General features: G+C 40.2%; 1 protein-coding gene across 1 annotated transcript; it reads left to right on the forward strand.

Moving 5' to 3' along the window:
- Positions 1-1434: 1434 nt before the first annotated feature.
- Positions 1435-12875, forward strand: znf598 (zinc finger protein 598). The gene is made up of 12 exons (XM_049560133.1): positions 1435-1878; positions 2868-2980; positions 5147-5276; positions 6119-6330; positions 6450-6667; positions 6798-6891; positions 7516-7703; positions 7802-7880; positions 7977-8857; positions 10346-10511; positions 10654-10801; positions 11221-12875. Exons 1-12 carry the CDS (start codon positions 1705-1707, stop codon positions 11593-11595), a joined length of 2778 nt encoding a protein of 925 aa, XP_049416090.1. The 5' UTR covers positions 1435-1704; the 3' UTR covers positions 11596-12875.
- Positions 12876-18373: the final 5498 nt, after the last annotated feature.

Genomic DNA, 18373 nt, shown 5'->3' on the forward strand with positions numbered 1-18373 from the left:
TTCATTTTAAAGAACCTAATACTGACCCTTGGGGGACACCACAAATGTATCAGTATAACAAAAAATACTGCATTTTACTGATAACACCAGTTACATGTTATCAAAGTCAAGTTTCCTGAGAAACAAATGAAAACTTTGGATGATATGAAATTGTTATGTGACACAAAAATTAATTACATTTGTTCATAAAAATGACAATGACGGTAACTGAATAATAAAAAAAGTAAATTACACAAAATCTTTCACTTGAAACAAGCAAGATTTTTAATTAATAAATGATAAAAAATATGCTAAAAAAAGATTAGATAAAGAAGGTTAAAACAATGAAATGAAGCAACAAAGTTAGCATCTAAAAGGACCTAATACTGACCCTTGAGGGACACCATGTATCAGTAGAGCAAAAAACACTGCATATTACTGATAATACCTGTTTATTGTTGTTGAAGCCAAGTTTTCTGAACGCTGGAGTGAAATGAAGATAAATAAAAACTTTGGATGATATGAAATTGTTATGTGACACAGAAAATTATTAAATTTGTTTATAAACATGACAATTGTGGCAATTGAACAGTAGGATGAGTGAAATAAGAAAAATCTTTAATTGGAAACAAGCAAGATTTTTACTGAAAAATAAAATTATACTTGAAGTTTACATAAATGTTAGAAATAATGACATAAAGCAACAAAAGGTAGCATTTAAAAGTAAAATAAGTGAAATAAGCAAAGTCTTTTTAAAAAAAAAATATACTTGAAGTCCACATAAAGAAGGTTAAAAATAATGAAATAAAGCAAAAGAAAAAGTAGCATTTAAAAGGACCTAGTACTGGCCCCTGAGGGACACCACAAATACATCAGTATAACAACAACAAAAAAAGTCTGAATGTAGGTGTAAAATGAAAAAAAAAAACTTTGGATGATATGAAATTGTTATGTGACACAGGAAATTATTAAATTTGTCAGTAACAGCAAGTGATCAGTACAATGAGTGAAATAAACAAAATCTGTCATTGGAAACAAGCAAGATTTTTCATCAAAAAATAATGAAATTATACTGAAAGAAGTTAACACAAAGAACATTTAAAAATAATGAAATAAAGCAAAACATTTTAAAAAAGTATTTTTTCCAAGAAAGTCTAAGGAATTTTAAATAGTTATATAATATCTATTATTAATATACATTTTAGTTATTTTTTATTCTATTATTTCATGATATATAAGTTAATTATATTTTAAATATATAATTAACCGATATTTTGAATATATAATTAACGAGTTTAATGAAAATACTGCAGTGCATTAAATGTTTTTTTCCTTTTCCTATTCTAAATATATTTGTAAATTACATTGTACAACTCTATTAATGTAGCAGTGTATCACTACTGTCTTGGACTTGGAGGCACATGTTCATATCTCACACAGTACAGTACAGTACCTTGTATCAGCTCAGACCGGTGTCCGGCACCATGGGACACACGTGGGAAAGTCATGGTCGTCTGCGCAGATACACACGCACGCGATAGGGCTAAGCAGCCTCGCACCGTGAGGCAGCTCGTCCATCCTCATGTTATACAGATCAGGGGAACAATAGTTGGGCAGTGACGCGGCAGTAGCTCAGAGTTTCATAATTACGTAAGTGCTCCGGCGGCTGTGTCTCTCCCTAATAACAAATATAGTACTAAAGTTGATTTGTGCCTTTTCACCACCATGGCTTCAAAAAACACGAAAGAGACCGAGAAGAACTGCGTCCTGTGCTGCCAAGAAGTCAGTATCTTCGCCCTGGGAAAATGCGACCACCCGGTTTGTTACCGCTGCTCCACCAAAATGAGGGTGCTGTGCGACCAGAAGTACTGCGCCGTCTGCCGGGAGGAGCTCGACAAGGTGCGCATTCCACCGCTACTCTGCCTCGGGGATGCCGCCTGGTGGTGCTAACTAGGCCTCATCCCTCTGGTAGTTGTATCGTAGAAAAAAAAAAAAACCACATTTTTTAGTATAACACATTAGTGGAATTAATAGTAAATGAAAAGCGTTGTTAGGAGACATGGCGACGGGAGGTGTCCACCAGCTGCTCACACTACTTCTCTCTTCGCTGTCATTAGCTTAGCTATGTTAGCTCAGCTAGCATTAGCGAGTCCATCTATACAGGCTAGCTAGTTGGCTCTAGAGTTAGCTAAGAAGTTGACAGTATGTGAGTCAAAACCAGGCTTATCATGTTTATTTAATGTGACAGTGAATTTGTGATGTAATTAACTGTCAGTGCGTTTAGCTGGTGGGAAATGTCAGCTGTCACTTCTCAAACAAACCAGTGTGCACGTTGAATGTGGTGGCTAACGTTCGTTTGCTGGCTGTTACTACTCTGCTGCTGCAGCTTATTTAGCTAAATGCTAACCTTTTTGTACGTAATAGTGTCTATCTCCTAGTCACCCATTCATTATGGACATAATTCCTGTCAGGTACAGGTTGCTGAATAGAGTTAAGCCAACTTGTCAGCTCAGGTGGACAGTGTTATACCAGCAAGGGCCTCACTACCTACCACTCCCTTCAAAAGTAACGCTAGCTGTCACCAACTTTGTAATACAGATCCTGTGAAATGCTCATAATCTTTTGCTGTTTATTAAAATTTGACAAAGTTTCTATGTACAACCTGCTGTACTGGTTGGGTGTCATAGGGGGACTGCATTCCCATAATTCCATAGTATACCTTACATAAGATCTTTATGACAGGAGCAGCATTTTCAGTCTCAGTGTACACCTTATTTCCCAACAGTGCACTTCAGCCAGTAATTATTACTCCTGTATTTCCCCCAAAGGGTGTGTGTTGCATGAGATGTTCAGCAGATCTTACATTCTGGCTGTCATGTTGTTCTCAGGTGGTGTTCGTGAAAAAACTGGAGGCCTTCTCGTCTCTGCCCTACCAGCAGTTCCCCTGTGAGAAGAAGCATGATATCTATTTCTGTGATGAGAAGATCTATGCCCAGTACAGGTACTGCTACTCTGCTCCATTCTCCACTCTATGGTTGTGTTATCCATGGAGTGTAACTCATTTTTATTCTCCTCTCTGATGGTCCTAACAACTACACCACCAGCCAAATGCTGGTAACATTTGGCTTTCTTTGTTACTGTTGTGATACCATATCGGTGACAGAGAATTGAAACTGATATCTCCTGTCACTGAATAGAAACTATAAGTGAAAAAACTCACTAAAAAAGACTGTTATGAAGAAAAAATAAGAAGAATGTCATTGAAATAACAAAGTCAGTTGCAAAAAATTACAGAGCCCCCAGAGGGTCCCATAGAGATTTTTTAAATTTTATTTGAATTTGTTTTTTTGCATTCCTGTGTCTGTTCATGTTGTGATATCATTATCAGTGACAGAATTTAAACTGAAAATCCCTGTCACTGAGTTGAAACTATCAGTGCACAAGACCTCGGTCTGGATCAGCTCATTGAATTTTATTTTTTACTAGCATTAAGTATGCTGATATACAGTCAGGTCCATAATTATTTGGACAGTGATACAGTTGTCGTCATTTTGGCTCTGTACACCACCACAATGGGTTTTAAATGAAACAATGAATACCTGCTTAAAGTGCAGACTCTCAGCTTTCATTTAAGGCTTTTTTCAAAAATGTAGTATGAACCGTTTAGGAATGACAACCATTTCTTCACACAGTCCCCCAACTTTAAGGGCTCATAAGTATTTGGACAAACTAACATAATCATCAATTAAACAGTCAGTTTTAATACTCGGTTGCAAATCCTTTACAGTCAATGACTGTCTGAAGAGTTGGACACATAGACATCACCAGATGCTGGGTTTCTTCCCTGGTGATGCTCTGCCAGCCCTTTACTGCAGCCGTCTGCACTTCCTGCTTGTGTTGTGGGTGTTTTGCCCTCAGTTTTGGCTTCAGCAAGAGAAACGCATGCTCAGTTGGATTCAGGTCAGATGATATGACTTGGCCATTGCACAACATTCCACTTCTTTGCCTTAAAAATGTCTTTGGTTGCTTTTGCAGTATGCTTCAGGTCATTGTCCATCTGCACTGTGAAGCATCGTCCAATGAGTTTTGAAGCATTTGGTTGAATCTGAGCAGATAATGGTGCCCCAAACACTTCAGCTTTCATCCTGCCGCGTTGTTGAGTGTCCAATTGATACTTCCTGTTATGGTTGAAATAGTTCCAAAATAAAAGTCGTGCTGGTGTCTGCAATGTCACCTGGCTGTCAGCTGGAAATTCGCAAATCGCAAAATTTTCAAAATTTTTTGTGAGAGAATGTAGAAGTATTGTGAGAGATTGGAAAGTATACTGCAAGGAAATGCAAAAAAAGGAAAAATCATGCCGTGACCCTTGGGCATCTGAAATATGGCTGCATTGTAGTGGTTAGCATTGTTGCCTCACAGCAAGAGGGTTACTGGTTCGAACCCAGGGTGGGGGAGCACGTCTGTGTGGAGTCTGCATGTTCTCCCTGTATCAGCGTGGGTTTTCTCCGGGTACTCCAGCTTCCTCCCACAGTCCAGAGACATTGGTGACTCTAAATTGTCCATAGGTGTGAATGTGAGTGTGAATGGTTGTCTGTCTCTATGTGTCAGCCCTGTGATAGTCTGGTGACCTGTCCAGGGTGAACCCTGCCTCTCACCCAGTGTCAGCTGGGATAGGCTCCAGCCCCCCTACAACAGGATAAGTGGTTACGGAAAAATGAATGAAGTATACAGATAAAAGTGGCTTAATACCAGTGTTTCTACTTTCAGTTTTTTTTTCCTGAAGTCTAAAATCTAAACTCACTGACCTGGTATAATAGAAAAGCAAGTCTTGTCATCTCAGCATTCTGCAATTGTCTCCCACTTCTAAATGCTGTGAAGTAAGTGTGTGTTGACCAGAGTGTGCAATCAGTGCGTGCTTGATGTGCAAATACTGTATGTAGCAGCCAGGTACAGATGCATGGTTTTATCTCTGTCAACTCACCCAGTAACCTGTAGGATTGTTTGCTTCAACAAAATGGAGTCTCTGTTTGACCCTACTAGTCAACAAAACTAAAATAATCAGCTGTTTTAATCTCGACTGTATCCTCTCTGCTCTGACTCAACACTAATTGAATTTTCTGTGTGTGTGTGTGTGTGTGTGTGTGTGTGTGTGTGTGTGTTTTATCAGGCATCTGCTGCTGCCAGAGTGCCTCCGCTGCTCAGAGCCGAAGGTCTTCTCCAAGTTCGAGGAACTGGAGCAGCACATGAGGAAGCAGCACGAGCTCTTCTGCTGCAAGCTCTGCACAAAGCATCTCAAGGTATACGCAACCAGCTGATGCAGGGGCTTGTCAGTCATTGGTCAGGGTTGTAACACCACAGAGATGCAACCCTGTTACAAGCAGTCCTTACTGTTTTAAGATGCATAAAGTAGGTTGACCTATTGTTTGTATGACCAATTATAGAACTAATTTTACAAAATTACGACTGCACACACTGCTGTGGACCACCGCCAAGGTCAAGTGATGGTAATTAAGAACCATAGTGAAATGTCATGGATGGGACTCTAAGGAACGTTTAAGAATCAAACTTAAGGACAAATATAATCAATTATTGTTACTATGATTTTGTGAAATTGAAAATTCTTTAGTAATAAAACACTTGTAGTAACAACATGTGGTTTACTTTCATCACCACCAGAGAGCACCAAAGCATTAACCTTGACAGTGGTATATGAGCACATTGTTGATCTGGAATAGAATAAATGTTTGTACTCGTGTTACTAATTGAAGGAGAAACCGTTATATTGTCACACTTACTATAAACAGCTGAAAGTGTTTGGTATCAGGTTAACAGCACGAGGAAAGGAAAAGTTATTTTTAGATTGATATTTCAGAATTATCACTAAATATTGATCCATCTAATTGCTCTCAGCACCAGTTGTTTGCAGCTATTTATAATTCTGTTTGCAATGTGAGCTGTATTATGTATTTATTTATTGATTGACAGCTCTATTTTTTACCCCCATTAAATTTTAAGACTCTCCATGTCCTCCCAACACCACAGCAGTGGCTTGTAAATATATTAGAGGCTGCGTATTGGAATATTTTAACGACATGTGAAGTCTAAACTTGTATTTAAATGTTACCTCTCCCACCACCAGATCTTCTCCCATGAGCGTAAATGGTACAACCGTAAGGAACTGGCACGTCACAGAGCGCATGGAGACCCGGACGACACCAGTCACAGAGGACACCCGCTCTGCAAGTTCTGCGATGACCGTTACCTCGATAATGACGAGCTGCTTAAACACTTGCGCAGGGACCACTACTTCTGCCATTTCTGTGATGCAGACGGTTCCCAAGAATACTACAGGTGTGTTTAGTTGTCTAACACACACACAGAACCCCACTCGGTCACTGAAGTGTGGTGTGTCTGGCTCTGTAGGTCAAATTAGTTGTTTTAAATGCAATTTTTAACCCTGCTGTTAACAGCGATTACCAATACCTGAGCGAGCACTTCAGAGAGAGCCACTACCTGTGTGAGGAGGGCCGCTGCGCCACAGAACAGTTCACCCATGCATTCCGCTCTGAGATCGACTACAAGGCCCACAAGGCTGCAGCACACAGCAAGAACCGAGCAGAGGCTCGACAGAACCGCCACATCGACCTGCAGTTTAACTACGCCCCGAGACAGCAGAGGAGAAATGAAGGTCAGTGAGCATCTCACTGTTCTGTGCATGTGTGGGAGAGAGAGACTGATGTCATCTTTATATTTAGAAGGTTATTGTTGATATAACTGTAGTCCGAAGGCCGTGACTGAATAAAAGTGTGTGCCCTCAGGTATGGTATCAGGTGAGGACTATGAGGAGATGCGGCACAACCGAGGAGGAAGAGGAAGGCTTCATGGAGGACAGAAGAGTTGGAGATACTCGCGGTGAGTCTAAATTAGCAAAGCTGCGTTAATTGGATGGAGGTTTACGACTGTATGTTACAAGTGAGCATCAGTTATTTCACATGTTTTGGGATAGATTCCTTGAGCACCAACAGCAGACAGAAACTTTGTCCGACAATAGGCTTTAGTGATATTAAGAGAGAGGTTGAATATAGTGCTAAATTCATACCAAGCGCAGCATAATTAGCATTCTGTTATCGTTGGACACGTGAGGACCATTGTCGTTGGCAGCCAATATTGTGTGAATGATATCTCTTGTCATATCACCTAAGCCTCATAAACAAAGGTACGAATGCTATTATGAGCCTGATAACAGGACTGCCCAGCATCCAGTGCCATTGTTTAGACGTGAACATGGAAAATATTTAATGAATGGCTGCATGACGTTGTCACAATTGAGTATCCCACAATATTTTACTGTGTCATTCCTTTCTGTGCAGTTCAGAATTGAATTGTCTCACATGGCAGTCTCTGAAGGCTTCACTGGTGCTTTTAATATGTAACTGTTCCAACTATACAAATTTTAGTAGCTGTCCCGGTAACATTCCAATCTGTGCTCAGTCATGGTGCATTGTTGTCATGCATTGGTGTCTTTTGTCCACACAGAGAGGAAGAGGACAGGGAGGTGGCAGCTGCTATGAGGGCATCCATGGCGCTGCGTAGACAGGAGGAGAGAGGAGCGATGCAGGAGAGGAGCGCTCCCAAACACTGCAGAGAGGAGAGGACGGAGAGAACAGAACCAGAAGAGCCCAGACACAGGACCGGACACATCAAACCAATAAGCCAACCTCCAGGTGAAGTAGTAGTGTCGTATCGTGGGATGCCATTATCAGAGATCATCAGCAGTTAATCTCTGACAGTGCTGACTCATTTCTTGTCACCTCTTTAACAGTGAGAACAATGAAAAGCACCAATCCAGGGGAAGGAGAGGATGACTTCCCAGCTTTAGGAGCCACAGCTGCCCCACCCATGTAACTTTTTAACACACAGTACCAACTGAAATCCTCATCACAAACTGAAGTGTGTTAAAATGCTCAATTTTTTTTATGTTGTTTGCGTCCCTCCAGGGTAAAGCCAGCTCCTGCAGCGTTGACAGCAGCCTCTGCAGCTTTGAAGGAAGACGACTTCCCAAGCCTCTCAGCTGTGGCAGTATCATCCCCCATGACCCCGGCTTACTCTGCTCAACCCAGAAAGACTTCCTCTTTCCAAGAGGAGGATTTCCCTGCGCTCGTATCCAAAATCCGGCCCCTCAAACACACAGCTGGCACCAACTCTGCTTGGTCCAACCATACTGCTGTAGCTAAACCCATCTCTCACCCACCTCCCTCCTCCAGACCGTCCCCTCCTCTCTCCTCTTCATCCTCCGGCCCTCAGCTCCTCTCCTCCTCAAACTCTTCATCGTCACGGAAGAAAAAGAAAGTAGGGGACAATGGGAAAGCAACAACTAACAGGTCTCCTCCTTCTTCTGACGATGATAACAGCGGATTGACGCAGCAGGAGTTCCGCTCGGTGCCCACCATGTTGGATATCTCGTCTCTGCTCACTGTTAAAGGAGGCAACAGCAAACCCTCCTCTGTGACCTCCAACCCACCAAACCCGACCAGCAACACTGATGCCCCTACCTCTAAAGCCAGCAAAAAGAAGAAACCGCAGAAGAACACAGCTGCTGCCTCTACGTCTGTGTCTTCAATGTCAGGAACGACACAGAGTGTAAGTACAAACTCAGTGGAAACGGCAGCACAAAAGGAGAATGTCCCTGAGAAAACTTGGAACAAACCCCCCTCCACTGCTGTGACAGCGACAATGATGAGTGGATTGGCTAATGGCCACACGGAGAAATCACCACCACTCAGTCAGGAGGCAGTAATAACCCCTCATCCCAAGGCAGACCCCCCTGCTGAACAGGAGGAAGACTTCCCTGCTCTTATGACCAAGAACCCACCACCAGGTACAGCACCACATAATATCACACATTCACCTGTGTAAAACATTTTCTTTCAATCTTTTTTATTGTTTATTGACACACTAACACATCATACCGAATGCCTTACATGTTTATTTCAAAGGGACCTATTATGCTTTTCCTTATTTTCTGTCATGTATATAATGTTACATTTTTGAATGTTCAAATTAAACATGGCAAAAGTTTATTCAGTAAGTAATCCCTGTGAGCAAAAACCTCAGGCATCAGACCATTGTGAATAGTCTGTTTCACATTCAAGACAAATGAAATGCAAAAATATAGGTGGAAGGTGGACTATTGCATGTAGTGTTTATGTAGGCCTAACTTGCTTGTAATGCTGCTTTCTATCGGTCGAATTTTCTTAGTCGACAAATAGACGTCATTTAGGGCCATTCGTGGACTAGTCACCCGCAAAATTGCACAAGTAACATTGTTAACACTGTGCTACATTACAGAGAAATACAAAACCGTACTAATGAACCTTCATTAATATAGGCCTATATTTTATCTCCAAGTGCACGTCACACACTGAGCGAGCCGCCTGTTAATGACGCTGTGGGCTAATGGGCATGTAGCTACTTCCATGTTTCAGATGATATGTCATGTTTGTAGTGGACCAATGAAGATGAGTTTACATATCACCTTGGGTTCGTCCTTCACCTTCTCAAAATGATCCCACACTTTGGATTTCCTGCCCGACATGTTATTAACTAGCCTGTGGAATAACCGCAGGTGCCAGCCCTGGAAATTAACCTGACTCCTGTCTGACTGCTGAGCGTGGACACTTCCTGTGTCTGTCCTTTCAAATTAAATTCACACATGGTCCAGTCATATAGGTGTTGATTGATTTTGACAAGATGCAGCTCCTAATAGAGTTTTACATTTTGTTTTCTTCTGCGACTAAGCGACCATTGAAATCTTGCTGACTAATGACCTTTCTGTTCAAATGATGTTTGGTCAAGCCCTAATATTTATATAACTCAACCAGTAAATTAAAAAACAGCAGGCAGTAATCTTGGTTTCCAATGTTATTAAGTTAAGTTTGTTCCCGATTTGAAACATGTCAGTTTGTGAAGATTTTAGCTTAGAAGCACTTATTGATTATTTTTTGGATGACAGAAAGTGCTGCTATACTCCTTTACAGTCATTCCCTGGCTGCAGTGACAGTGCAGAGATGCTGTGAGTGCATATGCAGAAGCACGGACCAATCGGAGCACAGTGGGGTTTTCAGGAGGGAGATTTAAAGAGACAGGTGCTAAAACAGAGCTTCTCAGACCGAGGGTGACTACAGGTGTTTAAGCACAGGAAAATAAAGTGGGTTTTTGACCATTAAAGCATGTAAACATGTTCAAGTAGAAACCCAAAACACAAGAATGAACCTGAAAGTGAGCATAATAGGTTCTCTTAAAGGTCGTTTGTTGTGGTCGTAATGTTGCAGTAAAAGTAGTAACTCACTTTCTGTTTATCCCCCAGGCTTCAAGTCCTCCTTCCCGCTGAAGGCCGCAGCTTCTGCCCCATCCTCCACCATGCCCCCACCTCCACCTGGCCTGGGAATCTCTGCCACTAAACCTCCCCCAGGATTCACTGGGATCCCCCTCAACAGCAACGTGGTGGAACCTGCTGTGTCTGCGGTCAACCCGTGAGTCAATCTCCTGTTTTAATACATAATCTCCCTTTGGTTTGTTTGACAAAGATTTTGTTGATGTCAGAGTTTGTAGTACCTTGTGAGGTACCAAGTAGGTAAATGTATGATTTTTAAAGATTTTCTTATCATGTCCCAGGCCCCCTAAGGTGGCGAGCAGTGGTTACCTGGTGCCAGGGGACTTCCATCAGAGGAACCTGGAGCTGATCCAGTCCATCAGAAAATACCTCCATAACGACGAGTCAAAGTTCAACCAGTTCAAAAATTACTCGGCACAGTTCAGACAGGTATTCACCACTTATTATTCCAAAATTATGATCCTAAGATTTTTAGAAGTTGTGTCCCCATCATTAAGGGAAGAGTATGGATTTTTGAAGGGTTGTATGAGGTATTTATCCATAGTCAATGTATTACCTACAGTAGATGGTGGTCAGCATGTCCCCAGTTTGGAGAAGCAGCGGGAGCACTGGCATGGAAGCTCAGCAACGTACTGCTATGGACAAAACGTATTTTAGCCACCCAAAAAAATCGATATCAGTTGAAGTGTACTCTGTATGAAGAATGTTTTCACTGTTTTGCCTTGCTGTCGCATTCTCTGTTATTAAATTTTGATTCAAAAACAGATATAATGCCACAGTAAATGGTCATGTGTTAATAGCTTGTCTGCTTCCTTCCTCTGCTCCTGACCCTCTCTCTGTGTTCCTAGAGTGTGATATCAGCAGGCCAGTACCACAGCAGCTGTAAGGACCTGCTGGGAGACGACTTTAACCGCATCTTCAACGAGCTTCTAGTGCTCTTGCCGGACACCAGCAAGCAGCAGGAGCTCCTGACTGCCCATGCCGACTGTAAGGCGCTGGAGAAGCAGACCGGCACCGGAGGAGGGAAGAGAAACAAGAACAAGAAGAACGCCTGGCAGACGCCGACCACAGCGGCGAACACAGCGGCTGAGCTGGACTGCCAGGTGTGCCCCACTTGCAGACAGGTACTGGCCCCTAAAGACTTCAACTCCCACAAGACCCTGCACACCAGGGACAATGAGGAGTTCCCTTCCTTGCAGTCAATTAGCCGAATCATCAGCTAGCCGCCTCGTTCTTTTCCTCTGTTCCATTTGCAGTCATGGGGCAATTTTTCAGTTTCAGTCAGTGTGGAAATCAGCAGCTTGTTTCCCCTGTGACCACATCCCACTGGAGTTTGGGGCTTATAGCTCGTAACGAATTGGAATTTAAGATGGTTTATGGTGTTTTTGCGTTGTAAGGGGATCATTTTGATACGTTTGTGTGAATGGGTTCACAGTTTAAACACAGGGTCGCCCCATCCCAGCTCTTATTTCCAAGCGTCTCCAGCTGGCACTGGCACTGGCACCATCAAACTAAAACTGTTGATTTTATTTAACAAAAGAGAAGAGACGAGTTCAGGCGTTACTTGAATGCACCGCTCCCTGACACAAAAAATTGTATTGATTTACATTTTTTACCTTGCTTTGTTTTCACCCAAACAGATGACAAAATGTATTTTGTCAACATCAGAGCTGATGGAAGTGTGTATGATTCCCCAGCGGGGCCGCTCGGTTAAATCACAAAATAAACACAAATATGTTCTGTTCAACTGTTTAGCTCCGTATTTATTTAAGCTGCTGTTTAATTGCTTTTAATTATTTGTCGCTTCATGCAGGGGATGGCTTGTTGAGTGAGTGGATTGTTCCCGTTGTGCAGGAGGGTGAGTGACAGGAAGTAATGCTGCTTCAGGAATTAGAACAAAGTTTGAATGTTTTTTTTTAATGTATACCATTTTCTTTTATTCTGCTCACATTACTCACCATTAGATTTCGTTTACCGGCCAGTTGATGGACTCATTCAATGGTGTTGCACAACGTCAAATGGAACCAAACAATGAAAGTGTGTCCTTGCTTATTTTCCACAGTTATGTTCAAATAATACATCCAAATGACACACTGAGGTCATCAGTAGCTCTTTCTGTTTAACTCTTCAGGTTTTATTGAGGTATACATTTTGTTATAAAGAGTCTATCATTAAGAAATGAATGCTTGCAACAACAAACAGCACTGTCATTCCCCGACACGCTCTCCACTCCTCTGCCTCCGTTTGAATTCCAGCTTCGACACACTGGGCATGTTTACTCTGTTTGTCGGAGGGGGGACTGGTCACATCCAGTACACAGTCTGTTCATCTTCTCTCTCAGGACCCTTCGCCTGCACCACTGCCCACCTGGGTGTGTGTCTGTCCTGTGTGTGTGTTTGTGTGTGACTGAATGATTGTGTGTATATAGTTTGTCTAAACATCACACAGCAGCTCACTCTATTTTCTGTCTGGCTTCAATAAAGCTGTTTCTGTCAGCACTGTACGTTTCTGTATCTTTGTTAGAGGTGTGTGTGTGTGTGGAGGATGAAAAATGACACCAGTATCAATAAATAAATAAGATGTAGAAATAAATATAGAAATAAATGCATAAATAAATAAAAGATAAATAAATACTGAAAAAAAAACTCAGAAATAGTTTTACCTTATGAACATACAGACAAAAATACATAAATAGATAAATAAATAAATGTAGTTGTACAAAAATGTAGACATAAATTTGTGATTTATTTATTAATCTGTTAAATCATCACCCTTATTTTATACATTTATTTTTTTTCCTGTATTTATTTATTTATTTATGGATTTATGTCGGCATTTATTCAGTTTTGTTAAATTAATTTCCAAATTTCTTTCTTTTTTTTATATTTAAAAATAATTTATTTTCATATTTAATTATTCATTTATTTATTTCTACATTTATCTATTAATTTCTATATTCATTTATTTATGTATTTATTTTAACATTTATTCTTTTATTAATTTCTCTACGAATTTATTGAATTTATTTAAAAATTATTTTCAGATTTAGTTATCTATTCATGTTTTTATCAATTTATCTATTCTATATTTATTTTTCTGTATTTATCTCAGCATTTATTTGATTAATTTCTTTACAAATTTATTTATTGCTGTATTTATTTAAGAATGATTTATTTCCATATTTAATTATTTATTCATGTATTTATTTATCGATTTATATTTATTTATTTATTCCTTTATTTCTGCATTTTATTCAGCATTTATTTATTCTTTTATTAATTTCTCTTCATATTTATCTATTTATTCCCCTATTTATTTAAACATTTATTTAATTATTTATTCATGTGTGCATCTATACAATTATTTATTTATTCATTGAAGCATTTATTCCCATATTTATTTATACATTTATCTATTTATTCATTGATACAGAAGTCATTTTTCGTCCTTCATATATGAGAGGGATAAATGTGTGGTGATAGAGTATCACATTTGTAGATGGGTGTTTTTAAGCATCCTGTAATTTCTACATAATGAGACACCCTTACTACATAACACAAACTGCGCGTCTTTATAATCAACTGTGTGTCATATTACAAATAGAAATACACAGGAGAAATACACAGACAATCCAAATATTGACACATTAAAATCAGGCACAGAAACAGGCAGTCCAAAACATGTTTTCTTTTTTATTCGAGTGACGGTCAGACTGCAGTCCAGAGACATTCAGGTAATAGACAGTGACACACATCTCTGTACACAGCGTTTTTACACTGAAGAGGTCAAACACCCTCAGAACAGGAAGAAACAATTCAGAAGAAACATGTTAAAGGGGTAGCACGCTAACAAATCAATGTTTACTCGTTTGTTGGTCGATGGGGGTTCAGTTTTTATCATCATTAATATTATGGGGGGGAGATATTGTAACATCCATGCAATGTATTAATACTGGAAACCACACAACTGATGGCACCCGCGTTACTACATATCACCTTTTATAATCTCAGTCTAACAAAACGACAGCATGATCACATAAAACTGATTCTGGCGCCGACGGCCCCGTTAAGAGTGGTCAAACAAAGTATTTCCAACAAAGAGTGCAATCTAGTTAATAAATAATCATTATTAATATTATTTTTATATTTTCAGTAGTACAGGACAAACCATACCCGAGACAGCATCACACATAGGTTCCATTTACTTCAATAACGTACTGAATTTTACAATCAACCAATACCACAGTAGTGTACATGGGCCAGAGCACAAAACATAGAGAATGCTTGTATTATTATTTTTATCTATCACACTGACTGAAGAAGAGACCGAAGCACTGAGGACAATAAGACATCCTGACCTGACACTACCCCAAAGTTCCTTAAAGTACCTCAATAATACCCCAATAATACCATCAACACCCCAGTCTGACCCGACCACAGGTGACCAGCAGCCCAGTAACACCCATGATTTAAAGAACTACACTGGTACTTTTTCATATTTTAGCATCAGAGGAGACACTACAGATGGACAGGGTCAAAATATTTAATAGATATCATAATTAAACTCCCCCAGCTGATTGGTTACATTAAGACAGTTATTTTTGAATTAAATGTTCTCTGAAAATTGTGTTTTAAATATGCAAATAGGCATTATCTGAGTAAATATGTGCTATTTTGCATTATTTTCAAAACAGAAATCTGAACATTATATCAAGCCAAGTTCAAAATTGTTGTTTCATACTGTTTACATAATAGAGTCAGGTTTTACAGAGGGAATTTTGAATATCTATTTCAATCGTAAATCAGAAGTCACTGTCACCAGCCATAAAAAATAAATTAAAAAAATCAATTTTCACCATGTTTTTAGGATTAAAATGTTCTATAATATAATAATACAACACTTAAGTATAAGAAAAAAAACTAATTTTGAGAAAATGGCCTTTCAAGATATGTATACAGAGGTGGTAAAAATGTGCAGGGTGGTTAACGTCATGAGGCAAATAACTTTTTGATCCCGTTTGAATCGGATAATTCTGCAAGTCAATAGAGTCACAGTTTGTTGTAACGTCACGTCTCATCAATGAAAATGAAACATAGATTTTATCTTAGTTTTTATTACCAAGGTCTATTTTTAGCTCCTCATCATCACGTTCTCATCATGGAAAAAAGATTGTTGACGGAAAAAATTTCGTCATGGTTTTCGTCAATGACATTAACACTGGTTCTGGGAGAAGAGAGTGAATTGTACCAAGGTAACAGCCCTCTTGGTGTTGGTGACGTATATCATCTGAGACGATGGTAATTCACTGAGCAATTTCACACAAGAACATCATGTGTATTTCACAGCACAGTTTAAATGGGATCAAAACAGTATTCGTCTGCTGTACAGTTTTTCCAAAATAAGGTCCCATGGGAGACACCAGAGGGGGAGGGACTTTGCCTCTGTATTCGTCACATATAAGAATGAACCAAAACCTTTGGCTGTTGTAAAAATTAATCGCTTCAGGAAATCGTTGGCAGTGATGTTCACACTTGGGGGCCACAACATGAAAAACCACAAAGTCTAGTCCTTTAACTTGCACCAACTAGGCCTAATGGTACCAAACCACAGCACTTGAAAGTATTTGGAGAACCCAACCTGAAACCTCATCCAGAAACACTCCAGCAGTGACCCAGAACCCTCAAAGAAATCACTACTGCTATCCTCCATTTTTAATACATCCTCCTGAGACCCTGTGTTCTAATATGAGGACATCATATTCTGGTTTCGCTGCACCTTATACTTTGTTCTACTTGGATCTGTCGTCCTCGTTCTTGGACACTTTTCAAGATGACAGCCATCTCTGCCAAGTCAGTCTGTAGCCGATCCCGACACAAAAGCGGACAATGTCCAAAACCTGATCACATTTTATGGTTGTAACATGTTTTGTTTATAATTAATAATGTTTGTAGTTTGATATGGCCAATGTTGACCAATTTTAGTGACAGTAACAGGCTTTTATAATTGTCTTATTTGAGGACGTTGGGACCAGTAAGGTGCGCCAGAGGAAAGGATATTCCTAGCTTTGAGTATGGATCAAGGAAAATTCATGTAGAGGCTTTAAATGAACAAAATACAAGATGTTTAGATTTGTTGCATTATTTTTAATTTAGTTTTTGCACAAGTTTTATACTTTATTACACACTCCAAAACTACTTCCTGTTCAAAGACAGTGTTTAGTTTTTTATACTTATCAGGTCCGACTGATCCCAAATAGCTAGGAGACATTAAAATGTACACCGGACAGAAGCTGAGGTCTCAGGAGGATATACCCATTTAACTTTGCACTCGCAGACAGTAAAATGTTTTTAAAAGCCACGCTCACAGGTAAACTGAGTGGCCTTGGCTCTGTTTTACACTTCGAAATGATCCTAATCCCTTTTGGTACTTTAGCGTTTCTCCATTTGCCTTGAGACTGCAATCAGAATCTTCATTGTTACCTTGTGAGCTATTACCCTAATTATTGATAATGACTTTCATTATCACCTAATTTGAGTGAGATCTTTAATTTCAGAGAGTGGATAACCAGTTCTACTCTAAGACTACACATTTTGGGGACAGGAATAGGAACACAGAGTCTTTACTTTGTCAGCTCGAGGCCTTACAACCTCACTACAGGTTAAAGTTTGGATCCTGGGTGCAGAAAATTACAGTCAGCAGTTACAGTCCTGGGCCCCACTAGAGCTTTGACACATGCGCACACTAGCACATGTGTACGTGTGAGCAACAAGATCACGAGGCTGAGATAACATCACTGACTAAACAAAGGGGTTGTTTGGGCACGTGGTCGCAATTCCCGACAATAAACTGCGATTAATGTAACACGAGAAGGAATCCTGTCATCTGCGCTGACGGCGAATCTCACTCTGCAAAACAACTTAAGAATTACATAGTATTCAATATATAATGAGATCTATACAACGATTTCATGCATTATTATCATGAGTACTTTGAAAACTCTTGAGAGCTCCAGTTGTCCTGTTGCTGCAGGGCCTTCTCTGGTCTGCAGAGGGCGCTGTTTCACACAGGCTCAGTTAAAATAGCAGGCAAGGCGTCCTACAGGTCAATTATATCACTCTAACAGGAAGTTTTATATTTGGCTCTATTCATAAAAAACTCTTAATTCAGATATCTTGACACTGATAATATATTTAGACTACTTTTATTTTGGGGAAATGATTTAACGTTGTAAGCGACTTTCGATTTCCTCCTCTGCACTAAAACTTCGACAAACACATGTTCAAGAAAATAAGTTTTATGCACCACAAAATTTCACTCCACACGTTCACACATTCTCACACAGACCCACACATCTCTCATGCACGCTAACACACACACACACACACCAAAACTACATATTCTCTGATGGCGAGTGTACGTGAACCAAAACACAGACACTGCTACACACCGACATGGCTGGCATGGTTACTATCTACATCAAGGACCCTTAGTGACCAACATCCACCCATCCCTGTCCCTGTCACCATGGCAACAATTTAAACCCCCCCCCCCCCCCCCCCTCCCCTCCCTCCCTCCCTCAGTGGCAGGATTGCAGGATCAATGAATTAGCCAGCTAGCGATCCTCAACATCCCACAAACAGATTTTTCTTTTTGCCTGAGACTGCACTGACTCTTCCAGCGTCCTGACGTCGCTCTCTGAATAAAAGCTCACCCGTCGCCCCCCCGGCTCTGTGATTACATAAACTCCTATAGACATTAACAACATAGTAGTAACGTGGTAATCAGACGTTAATCAGAAAGACAGCAATAAGAACACAGGGCAGTTTGGCAGCTTCTAAAACGTAAACATAAACAGACCTGACTTACCCAGAGTCTCCCCGCTCGACCCAGTTTATACACACGACACCCAACGTAGGACACTGTCTCAAATCACACACTGCATACATTCCCTGGTACCATGGACGGATTATGACACAATGGGCCCCTGGGCACGGACACGTG

The sequence above is a fragment of the Epinephelus fuscoguttatus genome, linkage group LG19 (assembly GCF_011397635.1).
Source record: "Epinephelus fuscoguttatus linkage group LG19, E.fuscoguttatus.final_Chr_v1".
NCBI lineage: Eukaryota > Metazoa > Chordata > Actinopteri > Perciformes > Serranidae > Epinephelus > Epinephelus fuscoguttatus.